Source organism: Vigna angularis, chromosome 7, assembly GCF_016808095.1.
Source record: "Vigna angularis cultivar LongXiaoDou No.4 chromosome 7, ASM1680809v1, whole genome shotgun sequence".
NCBI classification, from domain to species: domain Eukaryota; kingdom Viridiplantae; phylum Streptophyta; class Magnoliopsida; order Fabales; family Fabaceae; genus Vigna; species Vigna angularis.
In genome coordinates this window covers 8,298,901-8,313,597 of record NC_068976.1, presented here as the reverse complement: position 1 = coordinate 8,313,597, position 14,697 = coordinate 8,298,901, and the positions used below count along the sequence as shown (strand labels likewise).

Genomic DNA, 14,697 nt, shown 5'->3' with positions numbered 1-14,697 from the left:
ACTCTTTCTTAGCTTTTTGCCTTGTAAATCCTAGTTTTCATTTAGTTTCTTAAGTGGTTGCATCTTAAACTTTAATGATTCAATTTCATCACTAATCCCAATTTTTTAGTATGTTTAGATCATTTACATCCAAGCGTGTATGCCAAACTGAAGAACCGAAGAACCATATAAGCAAGAATGAAGGTAAAAGAGGAAGTTTTAAGAGAAAAGATAAATGCTAAAGCTGGGGTGCGGCTGGCGTGCAGCTGAGCGCCACCTGACCAGACTTGCTGTAGCTGAGCGGTACAGCTCTGTGCAGCTGAGCGCCACCTGATCGTGACTTGCTGCCGCTGAGCGGTACAGATTTTGTGCAGCTGAGCGCCAGCTCTCTGGAATGTTGTCGCTGGTGTGCAGCTAGCGTGCAGCTGAGCGCCAGCTCTCTGGAATGCTGCCGCTGGGGCGCAGCTGGGGTGCAGCTGAGCGGTGGCAATGCTGATGTGGCAAAGTTGGTCTATTTAGGGATGAAACTCGAAGGGCTTTGTATCTTTGGCTGCCCAAACACGTTTTCTCTCAATTGGAGCTCTTGGAGGCAAGCTAGGAGCTGTGGGAACAGTCCTTCTTCAACCTTGGGTCTTCTTCCTTCTTCCATTTCCACCATTGTTGTAAGCTTGAGCTCTCCATTCATGGAGAGCTAGTTTCATTATTGTTGGGGGATTGATGTAGCCACTGAAATCTTATGTAAAATACTATGTTTTGAATGAATTTATGTCTCTTTCATTGATTGTTAGTGTTTAATTCCTTTTCTTAATGCTTGTTGTGAACTTGCTACCCATTACATGATTTTAGGGTTTGCTTGATATTGGGAAATGTTGGGTAAATCTGGACTTGGATTAAACACCTAAAGGAAATTGTATCTAGGGATAGAACTAGGACCTTTGGTTGTCTTGAATCTCAATTCTTAAAGCGGATGAACTTGTTAGGTTTTCTAAGGGATTGGAGTTTAAGAAGTAAGTCTAGGCTCTCTCTACCAAGGGATTGGGTTTGAGTAAATTAGAAGATTGACATTGGCTAATTAATGAAGAGGAAGTGATTTTCTATACATAAGAGTGAAGTAGGTGAAATCATACCCCCAACAATACCATTCCATATCATTTATAATCTTTCCATTTCCAAGTGTTTGAGTATCTAAGATCACTTTTATCATTTATGTTTCATCTTTAATTTAATTGCACTAAAACCCAAATTATGAATCATTATTTAGTCTAAATTAGTTAGATATTATACGATTGTCTAGGACACGAGTCTTTTGGGAAACGATATCCGGTCTTACCGGTTTTATTACTTGAACGATTTGGTACACTTGCCAAAGTTCCAACATGTACATTTTCTACTTTTATACTTTGTATCTGATGGTATATCCCCTTGTCATGGTCAAACACTTTCAAGAGGAGTTGAAGTAATTTGTGGAAGATGGGTCTAGAATCTATCTTTTAGGCCATCATGGAGCTTTTAGAGTAGGAATTATTTTTTAGTCTTGTATTTTTGGCCAAGTAGTCTAGGATTTATTTTGAGTTTTGTATTATGGGTCTAGTACATTAGGATTTATTTTTGGGCCATGTATTTTTGACCGAGAAGAATAAGAATTTTGAACACTTAAGTCAATAAAGGGCCAAGGCCCAATGTTTAACCAAGTAGAAGCCTTAACTTGTTCACTAAGGGGGTCAACACTTTTCAAGTTATCTTGGTGAGCAAGGGAATGTGTATCTCACTTATGTGTTAGTGGTCATGTGTCACTCTCACATTAGAGAGGATTTTCTATAGGTAATCGCCACATGTCCTATTTCTAATAGAAAGGATTTTTGTCGCATGTCCTCCTCCTAATGGAGAGGATTCTCACCTTGTTCTCCAAGCTAGCCAAGTTTGAGTTTTTAGGTTTTGCTTCTACAATTTGGAGACACCCTTAGCCTATAAATAGAGGCGTCATTAGATCATTGGTAAGTTCTTAAAAAAAATTCCCTTATGTCTTGTTGAGTTTCAAATTCTACTTTTGATTCTAGTAGGTTTTTTCCTACTTTGTATTTTTTATGTTTTGAGCTTTCAAAATCAAAATATCAAATATGTTTTGGATGTGTAGTGGTCTTGTTTTTCACTTAAAAGAAGTGAAAAAAGAACAGTTAAAACCTTATCAGAAATGCTATAAAAGAAGTATCAAAAAAGCCTAGCAAAGTACTAAAAGTGGTGTGCATTTGACCATTACCACTAGTGTGGAAAATTTCGTGTAGCTGTAATTTTGCTTTCTGTTTTGTGCATTTTGAGCTCTTTCCAACAGCTCAAAATCTTAGCATTTGATGTTAAAGAGTGGCATTAGTGTCCTATTTTCTCAAAGTTTTCCAAAGACAAGAAGTATTAATTTCTATTCTAGGAGTTAGGAGATTTGTACCTATAGGAGTTAGCCTCCTTCTATAGGAGATTTTTACCTAACTTCTCAAGCATAGCATCACCACTCAATGAGTTGGTGAAAAAGGATGTGAAATTTGAGTGGGAAGAGAGACAAGAATTGGCTTTCAAGCAACTCAAGGAAAAACTCACCAATGCACAAAATTTAGGTCTTTCAAACTTTTCAAAAACATTTGAGATAGAATGTGATGCAAGCTTAGTGGTGTGGGAATAGGTGGAGTCTTGTTACAAAAGGGGCACTACATTGCCTATGTAGTGAAAAAATCAATGGTTCCACTCTTAACTATCACACCTGTGACAAAAAGTTGTTTGTCATATATAAAGGTCCCTTCAAACTTGGGAGCACTATCTAGTCCCCAAAGAGTTTGTCATATATAGTGACCATGAGTCACTTAAATATTTGAGGGGACAACACAAGTTGAACAAAAAGCATGCAAGATGGATGGAATACTTAAAATAATTTTCCTATGTGATCAAATATAAGAAGGGAAAAATAAATGTTGTAACCGACGTACTTTCTAGGAGGCGCAACATTTCCTCTAAACTTGGATTCCAAAATTCTTGGCTTTGAACACATGGATGAAATGTATGAACAATATGATTTCTTCTCCTCCATCTTTGTCAAAAGAGGGTTTAATGGGAATTCTATATGTCCAAGGGATACTTGTTCATAGAGGGTAAATTATGTGTGCCTCAACATTCCCATAAGAAACTCCTCATCAATGAATCGCATGAGCGATGTCTCATGGGTCATTTTGGAGTGGACAAAACTCTTAGCATTTTCAAGAAAGATTTTACTAGCCACACATGAGAAAAGATGTTCAAAGGCATTGTCATAAATGCATTGGATGCTCACAAACCAAGGCCAAGACCATGCCTCATGGCTTGTACACTCCCCTCCTCATTTCTTCATCCCCATGGGAAGACATTAGCATGTATTTTATCCTTGGTCTACTCAAAACACAAAAGGGATTTCATTCAATCTTTGTGATCGTGGATAGATTTAGCAAGATGGCTCATTTTATTCCATGCCACAAGGTAGATGATGCTAGCTTCATAGTTAAACTCTTCTTTAGAGATATGGTAAAGGTACATGGCATGTCAAAGACCATTGTATCGGATAGAGATACTAAGTTCCTAAGTCACTTTTGGAGAACTATTTGGTCAAGGCTACGAACCAAGCTTCATTTCTCAACCTCTAGTCATCCCCAAACGGATGGTCAAACCGAGGTTGTGAATAGATCTTTGGGTACCATGTTGAGAGTAATTCTTAAAGGCAACCACAAACCTTGGGATGAGTACCTTTCCCATATTAAGTTCGCATATAATAAGGTGGTTCACAAGACCACCAAGATGTCTTCCTTTGAGGTTGTGTATGGCTTCAATTCTTTTGATCCTTTAGTCCTCATACCTCTCTTAAATCCTAGTGAATTCATTTAGAAGGAAGGGGTACCTAGGTTCAAATTTGTGAAGAAAATGCATGAGAAGGTGAAGTCTCATATACAACACCAAACCGAGAGATACAATAAGCACAATAACAAGGGAAAAAGGGAAGTGGTTTTTAAAGGAGACTGGGTTTGGCTTCATTTGAGATTTCTGAAACAAAGGAAGTCAAAACTTAATTCTCGTGGTGATGGACCTTTTAGGATGCTTCAAAGGGTAAACAATAATGCATATAGGCTAAAGTTTTCATCTGAATATGATGAAGGTGCCACATTCAATGTGTGTGATCTAACCATTTTTGTAGGAGATTTGGAGCAAGATGAAGATGAAGAGCCTCTAGATTTGAGTTCAAATCCTTCTCAAAAGGTTTTGCTTCTACAATTTGAAAACACCCTTATCCTATAAATAGATGTGTCTCTTACTCTTGTATTCATCTTTGAATTTGAGTAATGTTATGCAACCATTTTTTGTCATGCTATTCATCTTAGGTCACCAAAGGCTAGAGCATCACATGTGGTCTCCTTTAGCTACCTTTTTTTAGAGTTGGTCTAACCTCTCTAAGAGCACGATCAAACACCACTTTATCACCATCCAAGAACCAAGGTCGTGAGCCTTCTTCCCCTCAATCCACCAAATTTCGCACTATCTCACCATTTTCCCCATCACCATAGCTTGTTCTTCTAGTTTTGACCCAACCTAGCTAAAAGGATTCACCTAACCTCTTTTTTAACACCATCAAACACCACTTCATCACCATTCAAGAACCAATGCCATGAGTCTTCTCCTCCTAATCCATCAAATTCCACACCCCATGTTCCATCTCACCATCTCCATAGTTTCTCTTTTAGCGTTAGCCCAACCTAGTCAGGAGAAGTACTATCAGTGCCTCTATTACATTTTATATTTTGATTTGCCTTATGATTCTACAATCATGGGCAACAATAGAACTCCTAAGGAACTTATTGAGCTGGTTGTTAACCATCAACCGTTCTATATTGTTCCATTTGTACTTACAAAACATCTAATCCATTTGTTGCATAGATTTAAAGGTTATGGCACCTCCTAAGGTTCCTGACAAACATGATAGACTAAAGACTTTTCCATTATATAGACTAAAGACTTTTCCATTATAGTGCTAAGGATTGGTTTCCTCTCAATTTTATAACTAGTTGAAACAATTTAAAGAGATTGTTCCTGGAGAATTTTTTCCCTACATCCAGCGCTGTCTCAGTCATAAAAGACATGTGACATCAAACTTAGATATAAACACTTGTTGAATACTGAGATATATTCAAGAAATTGTGGCTATCCACACCACACTGTCAGTGATCAATTTCTATTGCAATCCTTTTATATGTTGACAAACTCAACTAGTAGTGGTGTCTTAGTAAACAAAAACTCCAATTACAATCTCATAGAAAACATCGCCTCAAGATACATGCCTAGATACAAACATGCACCATGTTCAACGAGGAACCTCAATAAATGTTTTTTCATCCACTTGGCCCTAGTCATAGGTGGGTAAGGTTATGAGAGTCAATTGGGAAAGGTTTATGAGAGGCATGAAAGGTAAGATAACTTTGTTTGGTCTAAGGTAGTCGAGGAGAAAAATGGCACTGGCTCCTGATAATTTCATTCATTGAATGCTAGCTCACGAATATGGGGAAAGGGAAACAAAGAATATTTTATATATAAAATTGAATTGATTCTGTCCAAGGCAATTTCAATTCCTTTCAATTCAAGATAATCTAAGCAGTGAAATATAATACTATATAACATTTTGTTCTACTTTATGTGATCTTTTCCATTAATCCAAAGACAAACATAAAACTGAACATGGAATCACAAAAATATGAAACATCTACATTTAATCCAAAATAACAATAAGGTGTGCCAAAACACAGTGATGTTATCAGTGTCTACTTATGATTTAGAACATTCAGCCATTATCAGAAAACTGAGAAGATATGCAAGTATTCCTAGTTGATGGAATAACACATCATACAGATAAAAGAATAGTCGAAGAGTACGAATAAAATAATTTATTGAATCTGAAATAAATAAATAAAAGATACAATAGTACAGTATAGAGATCGTTTCTAACAAGTTCATTACTCTTAACAGTCATCTTGTCAAAACAACAAACACTATCAAACCCTAGCATGTGAGAGTGAGGGAACAGAGAACATTACAGGTGAAGCTTTTCTGTCACATAATAAACAACTTTCAAGCATCTGGTCTAGTCTACACTAACTTGAGCTTACATCACACGAAGATTAATTACACAAAATTATTTCCTAAACATATGACCAATACTGTAGTGATTGATACAAGACAAATATTCTTCTTTTTTGTGTGTGAAGTGTTTAGAAGAAAACTGTTAGTAGGGATCCAACACTGAAGGATACCACTTTTGGCAAATAGATAATTTTCTTAGAAAATTACATGAACGGGGTTAGTCTTGTCCACATTTTGCAACAGAATGAGATATCAGGTGGAGTGTCATGTTCCGGTTGCATGAGCCAATTTACAAACATTTCTTCAAAAATGTTGCTGACACAATTGAGCAACTCAGAATGGTTTCTCAGACCTTAATATCTTCCAACTTGAATAGGGACCCTCTCCGACATCATTTAGGGAACTTGACCATCCCAATGCAGTTGCAATTTCTTCAAGTTCACCAATAATGAATGTGGTGTCACGTATATATACACGCCCTCCTGGTCTTAGTATCCGATCCATCTCAAGCATAATGCTTGAGATGTTACACTTTTTCCTGAGAAACAATTAGTTTATCAAACACTAATAATGGGAAATGTCTATAAAGAAAAAAGTATAGTGTCTCATACACACCTCTTCTTTTCAACAGAGAAAAGACCTGCTGCATGCAGCAGATCATATGTTCTAGGGTAGGTGTCAAATGGTTCACACCTATCAAGGAAGAAATTCCCTCCTCAGTAAAAATTAAGAAAATGAAAAGAGACACATGAAAATATTTGGCAACTGATTTCAAAAGTAGAATAAATAAATAAACTGATGCTATAGATTTGTTTATCTCTTCTAGTTTAGATCTCATTCTGCCAGTATGTGATTAATTGCTTGTTATACTCAAATGCCTCCAAATTCTCGGTGAGCTCAACTCACTTAGATAAGACATAAAAGCACATTAAATATCAACTTTCATAGTGTAAAGACAAAAATCACGTACCAATCATGCACAACTCCTATCAGCCCACGGTCATATATAACAGGCAAGGTATTGAATCCACTAACAGGGACAACATTCATAACCCAACAGTCAATACGGAGATCAAGCAGTGCAGCAGCAACCCTGCAGTTATCAGAGTAAAAGTAATGTCATAATACACACTGCGATAATAGCAAGGTCAGACAAACATTCTATAGAAGTCAAATAACTTGAAAATGTCACAAAAAAATGAGATAAAGATAACAAGAAAAGTAATACTCCCATACCCTCCAAATCCTGCCCTCATGTCCATTACATTTCTCAGGTTATACTCCTTCCAACGGAAAGCCCGAACGTAACTTTCTATTATTTCAAACCAATATTTTGTATCAGCCCTGAAAAGTTCATCTCTGGATACAATGGCATCCAATTGGATGCTTTGGAGCCTTTTTGGTGGTTCATGGAGACGCAAAGGCCACTCTGTAACATTTGCTCCAAATCCATTACTAGGTAATTCAGTGATGCAAGCCTTAAGGTTGACATACCTGCAAATTGTTTTGTGGCTATCATAAGTACTGATTTTGTGATTGTAAAGAAATGCAGGCATATAATTCTAATTGACCAGTTAAACTTTTACGGTATGAATCCTATAGAAAGCCAAAGTTGCAACAATTTCTTCATTATAACTTTCGGTAAACTTTCTTGGAATGACAATCAATCTTGACATCACTGACTCCTATTTTCTACATTCCAGTTCAAGTAATAATGACAACCACAAATCAGAGATATATGGCAGGATTAAACAATATATACAGTGTCATACCAAACATTATCTGGATCGTCATTGGACTCACATAATGGAGGATGCTCAGCCATGTCTCGACTAAGGTAGCAATTATTGTTCATAGGCTTCTGCCATATAGCAATATAACCCTCCTTTCGTACAAGTTCCCAACAAATGTTAGCTGTCAAGTTCTCCATTTCTGTTCAGTCCAAAGACCATTGGGTTTAAAACTAAATATCCAATGTCAATATATGAAGATCTAGGTCATTTATACCATATCATGTTGATTACAGAAAGAATGGATTGAGAAAATAGTTGATCCTCAACATTTAAGTATCTATCAACCCATTACCCATTGAAAAATATTACTTCTGTTAGGTAAACACAGAAATTATGAGCTACCTTTCCATTTCTCTTGAAGGGCCTCTTCATGTTTGTAAACAGGCTGTGCTGCCCAGACAAAGTAGCCACCTGCTCTCAGGAGCCTGTTGGCCTCAAGAAGCAAAATTCCATCTCCATTAAAGCCATGTAAAAATAGAATATCAGTACAAAGAACTAAAGCCTTAAGCATAATTGTGATCCAACTTTCATAAAAAAATTTCTCAAGTTTATTAAGTCAATATGTTTAACCTTGGATACATCTTTTTCTGAGAACAATTCATTCCATAGGGTAGCTCAAATATTTACATAAATTGTTTTAGTCACATTGCTCAAAAATAGCAAATGATAGTGCGCTATCTACAATCAGCTGTCATGTATTTCTCTTTTAAGAATTTTAATAAATTTGATATTTTATGTTTTCCTTAACCTACTGTGCACTTCGTATCAAATTGGTGTTTTCATTGCCCACCTCAATGCCTCCCAAACCCACCAGAGACGTGGAAAAAACCCTCTAGATTATCTTGAAAAAATTAGCTGCTCTATAGACCCAATTCACATTTGTTCGTGATTTTAATAAAACTCCCCATACCATACTTCAAAATACCATGGAAGCTCAACAAACTTCCTTAGAATTTAAAAATGAGTCAAACCTTGTTCCCACCTCTCATGCCACCGACCACAAAGCCATGAGCTAATCCATAACCATGCCTTTGCAAACCTCAAAGTCATCATCTAGTTCAAACCCTTCTCAAGTAGGTCTATACAACTGCCCAATACTACAACTACTTCCCAAACCCATGCATCTTTCCCACCTACCCCATCCTGCCCTTTTCATTTCCCCAAGCTCCAATCCAACTACTCCCATTTGAGGGCACGGACCCTTTAGATTGGTTGTTTCAAGCTAACTAGTACTTTAATTTTTAACAAATCCCTTGGGAATTCTGCCTCCACATGGCTGCTTTTTTCATGTAAGATGCTTAAGGCTGGGTTTAAATGGATGTACCAAAATCACAAGTTGGTTGATTGGCCAACTTTAGCTAGGGCTTTGGAGTTATGTTTTGGCCCTTCTACTAACCATCAAGCTTCAAGCTGTGCCAACATGGTTCAGTCTCTGATTGCCAAGCCACTTTTGAAAAACTATACAACAGAGTAATTTAGTTCACTCTGAAAACGACCCTTAGCTGTTTTATTTCCGGCCTTATACCCAAGATTTGTTGAGAGCTAGTCATCCTGCAACCCACATGTATCTATCAAGTGCTTGATCTCACTAAATTAGTTGAGTCCAAAATCCAACATTCAAAACCTAAATACTCATGATCAACATTGTCCCTCCCATAACCATCTCAACACCTTTTACCTCCAACTAGCCTCATCCAAGCCCAATCCACTACTTCCATTGCTTCATCCATACCCATAAAATTCATCCATGTCGAACTTCAAGAACACTGAGCAGCTAGTATGTTTCAACTATGACGAAAAGTACTAGCCCCATCCAAGCCCAATCCATTACTTCCATTGCTTCATCCATACCCATAAAAAAATTCATCCATGCTAAAGTTCAAGAACAATGAGCAGCTAGCATATGTTTCAACTATGACGAAAAGTTCTATCTGGGTCAAAAATATACAACCAGCCATTTTATTATAACCCCCCACCAAACACAAGCCCCAGCCCAAACCTCCCTATCATCAATGAAATCCATGGTCTGCTTCTTTTCAACTAATCCTTTCAAGTCATCAATGACACACATTCTTCTCACACTTTCAAGTTTCAAGGTCAAATAGCAAACTTACCGATCACAATCTTGGTAGACATTGATAGTTCTCATAATACCCTACTACCCTGATGAGCTTCTCTCTTGCAATTGTTCACCATACGCCTCTCGGTTATGGTTGGCAATGAAGACATATTGAATGTCCTATTCAATCACACCCTTTTTGGTTATGGCTTCCCCTAAGGCACAATATCTATTCAATCACACTCCTTCATCCCTTTTTACCTTATCCCTATTGAAGGGGTTGATGTGGTGCTAGGCATGGATTGGTTACAACCTTAGGCCCACATGAGAGATGATTTTTCCACTCCCTATTCTTTCTTTTTACTCATTACAACTCTCATTTTACCCTTTTTGGATCTACATCTCACCACTGCACAATAACATCTTTCCACCAAATCTATCACTTCTACACAGACTCCGTTGCATCTCTACACTTGCTTGCTTATTGTTGAAAGTCGCACATCAACTAAAAATAAGGTTAATTTAGAGTATATATGTGGGTGCAAACCTCACCTTACAAGCTAGCTTTGTGTGGTTGAATTAGACTTAAAGTTCACTTCTTAAAATGGTATCAGAGCTTGGTTAGAGTCTTTCCTAGCGAGATTTGTGTTTATTGGACATATCATTCCACTTGTTATCGGACCACCCATTAATGTCTAGTCCCACGCACGAGATGTATATACCTCAGTGTGAGGGGTGTGTTGGAAGTCCTACATCGACTAGAGATAAAACCAATTTAGAGTATATATGTAGATACAAACCTTACCTTACAAATCGGTTTTGTGGGGTTGAGTTAGATTTAAAATCCACTTCTTAACACTTATCATCACATTGACCATAAAATAGTTTCTCCCTCACCCCTCTCTACCACCAATCCTGCCCCCATAACCCTCAATGAATTTCAACATGTCTTTCCCACACCCTCCCCACAACCACCACAATCCTCTATTACATGATGCCACCCGTATTGATATTAAGCCCGGCCACAATCCTCTATTACCCTTATGAACACAAACAAAAAATGGCATCCCTCGTAGCCATCATGTTACAAGATGGCATTATTTAACCCAGCACAAGCCTCTATCTGCAAAGAACTGTTTCAGTCCCAAGGTACTATGTGTTTCATGTTTCATATAAACTTTAAAAAACCATAGAATAGTTAGAAGGTGAACAATGAGAGATCAAAGGCTTAAATAGAGAGGAAGTACCATCACGAGTCCAATTAATTCTGCATCTTGAACAATGGATGAGATCAAATGCCTGACTTGGGAATAATAAACGGTGTGTAGCAAATACTGCTGCCATGGCAGGCACACCTCGCTCAAGTGCAAATTGAATCTGATTTTCATGAACATCTTTTGGAGCTATTGAAAAAGTGGTCACATTACGTTGCATCAAAAAGGCACCAAAACTTGCCACTCCACAACCAACGTCTAATGCAACTCTGGTGTTTTTACCAAATGAAATGTCAGGAACCATCTGCACATTCAATTTCAAAAGTGCTCTCAATATGTTAGCAACAAAAATCAGAACAAATATAAATAAGAGACTTACCTCAGAAATCTGATCCAGGTATTTATCTGCACCATGTATAAATTGAGTTCCACCACCAGGAAAAACAAATTTATCATTCTTTATTGATATCCAATTTTGCCCACCTTTATCCTCAACCAAACGTGTATGGGGTACATTACTAAACCAAACCTGTAAATAAACACATGTTAACAACCCCTTTTTTCCCAATTCAAACCAATTGAAAAGTGTGAGAAGATACAAAATTTAAAGTTCAAGAGTTTTATAAATCAAGATTAACAAAATTAAGAAAAAATTAAGTAAATTTTGAATAAAATATCAGATTCAGCTCCCACCATCTAATTAAGATAAAATCAAACTTCAAATACCAAAGACTAACAACAAAAGTCGTATCCTACTAGGTTAGATTGGCTCATGGGTCACACATTACAATTGGACTCAGTTAAAAACCAAATTCTTAAGAATATTATTTACCATGAGATTACTTGTTAAGAAGTAAACTTTAAGCCTAATTCAACCCCACAAAAAGTTTATAAGATAAGGTTTACACTTGTTTATAAGATAAGGTTTACACTTAGTCTTATCTCTAGTCTGATATGGGACTTCCAATATTACTCATAACAATTTCTTCCAAAGTCCTTGGTCTCCCTCTTTCACTCTTCACATAACTAAAAAAATCATTTAATACATTCTTCTTATTGGTGCTTAAGACTCTAGATGATAAAATTTTCTTTTCTAGATTACCCTGATGTAAAGGTTCAGATTAAAACAAATTCAAATTCAACGATCCCTATCAGTTAAATTTCTATCACCTGACACCATTTGATCACTGTTCATCTCCTGCTCATTCATTTTAGCTTCTCGTTAATACACAAGCATCTCAAAAAAAACCGTGCATTTTTTTCATTTCAAAAAATGATCCCACTATTAAGTTCATGGGTTAAACAATTAATATATACATTCTAATTTTTATATAGAAAATCACTAAGACGGGTACATTAGTATACTTTCTGACTAAAACCTTCCACCTTAATCCTTAACTCGTATAGATAGCACTTGGAATTCTCCTAGAACGAGCACATATTATCCTAGAATGAGCTCACAAGTTCTCAATGGCCATCCATGTCCAGTGTGCTAAGTAATTAACTCTTTCAAATATCACCACTCACCAAAGCCACAATCAAACACCCCTCCTCAACTTCACCACCTAGAGAACACAAAACAACCTTTCTCATGAAACAAAAACTGAACATGTTGGCGACCCGTACTTTGGCCACCCTCCTCAAATTCACCAGCGACATCAGACAAAACACCCTTTCACATAAAACAAAAACTAAACATGTTTGCGAGCTGTCCTGGCTAATGATCATTCATGCAAAAAAGCGTGCTAACTAATGAGTCATTTCATCAAAACCACTACACACCAAAACCCAAATGCATCTCACTAACCACCCAAAGAAAGAAGACAGAAAACCAACCTTTCACAAAGAAACAAAAAAACTTACAGAGCAAGTACCTCGTCTCTGCTTTTGGGCCAAAGTACGGGCCGCCGGTAACCCTTGGGCGGCGGCACCAGACAGTTGAGGCCCATCCCTTCTTGGGGGCAATGCCGCTCGTACTTCTCCCCTCTCACGCTCCCTTCCAACTTCTTCAACACTTCCTCATTATCCAAACACGGCACAAAATCCACCATCCTCACATCACACACCTTATACTTCTCCACTTTCTCCCTCACACCACTACTCTCCTTTACAGAAACGCTGCCGTTTTGCCCTTCCTCCTCCAAACCCGGATCTAACTCCCCCACTCTGAAATCCTCCGTCATCACGCCGTTCCCGTCCAACACCCCCATTCGCTCCACCGGCGGTAACGGCGGTTCACGAAACACTTTCGGCTCCGGAAGATGAGGCGCCATCGCCAGCGGAGTCGGAGGAGGAGGAGGAGGTGGTGGCTGCTCCGGCGAGGGTGCATCGACGGCGGCAGAAGAGGAGAAGGCGAAGGAAGAGTAAGAGGTGGGGGAGAAATGCGTGAAGAGGAAGAGAAAGAGGGTGAGGGCGAAGAGTGTGAGAGCGGTGACTCTAACAAATGAAGAGGTTTTGAGAAAATCAATGGACCGTAGGGACTTCATTTGGTTTGAGTGTGTGAACGACATGAACAGATGAAAGTGTGGATCTCACTTCGGAGTTAAGACCAGAAATGAGATTGGTACGAGAATCAGTGAGAACATGCTTTAGTTAATGAGATAGCGTGTTTGTGTTGTTATTGTGTCGTGTTGGACGCAAGAAATGGTGACAAATAGGATCAGTGAGTGGGTGAAAAAGATACTCTCCCTCAGAATCCAAAACTGAGAGGAGGAATGAAAAATATACGTAAAATTTAATTCTTCAAGCTTCAGGATGTTTATATATCATATTTAAAATTCAATTAGTGGACACGATATATTATATATTTTATCTTTTAGTTAGTTTGTTATTATTTCTTATTTGCATTTTGGATTTAGCTCATATTTCTTTTATTATAAATAGAAAACCCTATGTGTGTATTTAATACAAGGGAGATTAATCCAAATATAGTTTTTCACTATATTTAACATGGTATCAGAGCAGGTTCTTTGATCTTCTTTCAGGGTATCTGTTGTATGCCGGCGACCGGCCGCCATGACCGCCGGTAGCCCCTAAATTTCAGTGGGCAGCCCTTTCTCTTCTTAAATCTCTGCCATAGTCAGCATCAGTCCAGACCCAGTGTGCCACTGTTGTCGCCGCCACTTTCCGCTGCCACTATCGCCACCGCTGGCCACCGTCACAGTTTCGACGGGTGACCTGTGGATCTGGACCGTCTCTTCGAGCGACGGCCAATCACGCCGGTTTCGAGAGTCACTTCTCAATCACGCGTCGCCCCGCAGCGCTTCTTTTCGGCCAGTCCGTCGTTGTCGCCGCCGCCGAACGTCATTTGCTCCGGCGAAGTCAAGGGTTAGGTGCGCCTTGAGAAGCGCAACCCAACCCTAGTGGTCCCGTCCTCCGAAGCCTCCGCACCAGCTGTCACGCACCGCTTCTTCTCGGCCGCGTGTTCTGCACGTGCCGTCTTCCCGGTGTCGGAGTTTCACCGCGTCACTGCAGATCGTCTCGCCGGAGCTTCTTGAGTGTGTTTTTGGTTCCT

General features: G+C 38.5%; 1 protein-coding gene across 2 annotated transcripts; it reads right to left on the bottom strand.

The window, feature by feature from the left end:
• Positions 1–5,903: 5,903 nt before the first annotated feature.
• LOC108318733 (probable methyltransferase PMT10) lies at positions 5,904–13,879 on the bottom strand. 2 transcript variants are annotated; one of them, XM_017556417.2, is made up of 9 exons: positions 13,058–13,879; positions 11,563–11,712; positions 11,217–11,487; positions 8,253–8,363; positions 7,890–8,049; positions 7,354–7,611; positions 7,088–7,210; positions 6,733–6,810; positions 5,904–6,655 (listed from the first exon to the last, which is right to left on the bottom strand). In XM_017556417.2, the coding sequence occupies exons 1-9, from the start codon at positions 13,691–13,693 to the stop codon at positions 6,451–6,453; spliced, it is 1,992 nt and encodes a 663-aa protein (XP_017411906.1). In that variant the 5' UTR covers positions 13,694–13,879; the 3' UTR covers positions 5,904–6,450. The 2 variants fall into 2 exon arrangements, with proteins under 2 accessions (XP_017411906.1, XP_052737068.1); XM_052881108.1 differs by having other exon boundaries at positions 13,047–13,179.
• Positions 13,880–14,697: the final 818 nt, after the last annotated feature.

What these genes read in the sequence shown, in the direction of transcription:
- LOC108318733 (XM_017556417.2), bottom strand. Translation starts at nt 13,693, where the DNA reads ATGTCGTTCACACACTCAAACCAAATGAAGTCCCTACGGTCCATTGAT. An exon ending in GGCCCAAAAGCAGAGACGAG is followed by an intron (nt 11,713 to 13,057) that starts GTACTTGCTCTG and finishes GTTTATTTACAG; the next exon opens with GTTTGGTTTAGTAATGTACC. An exon ending in ATGAGGGCAGGATTTGGAGG is followed by an intron (nt 7,211 to 7,353) that starts GTATGGGAGTAT and finishes TGATAACTGCAG; the next exon opens with GGTTGCTGCTGCACTGCTTG.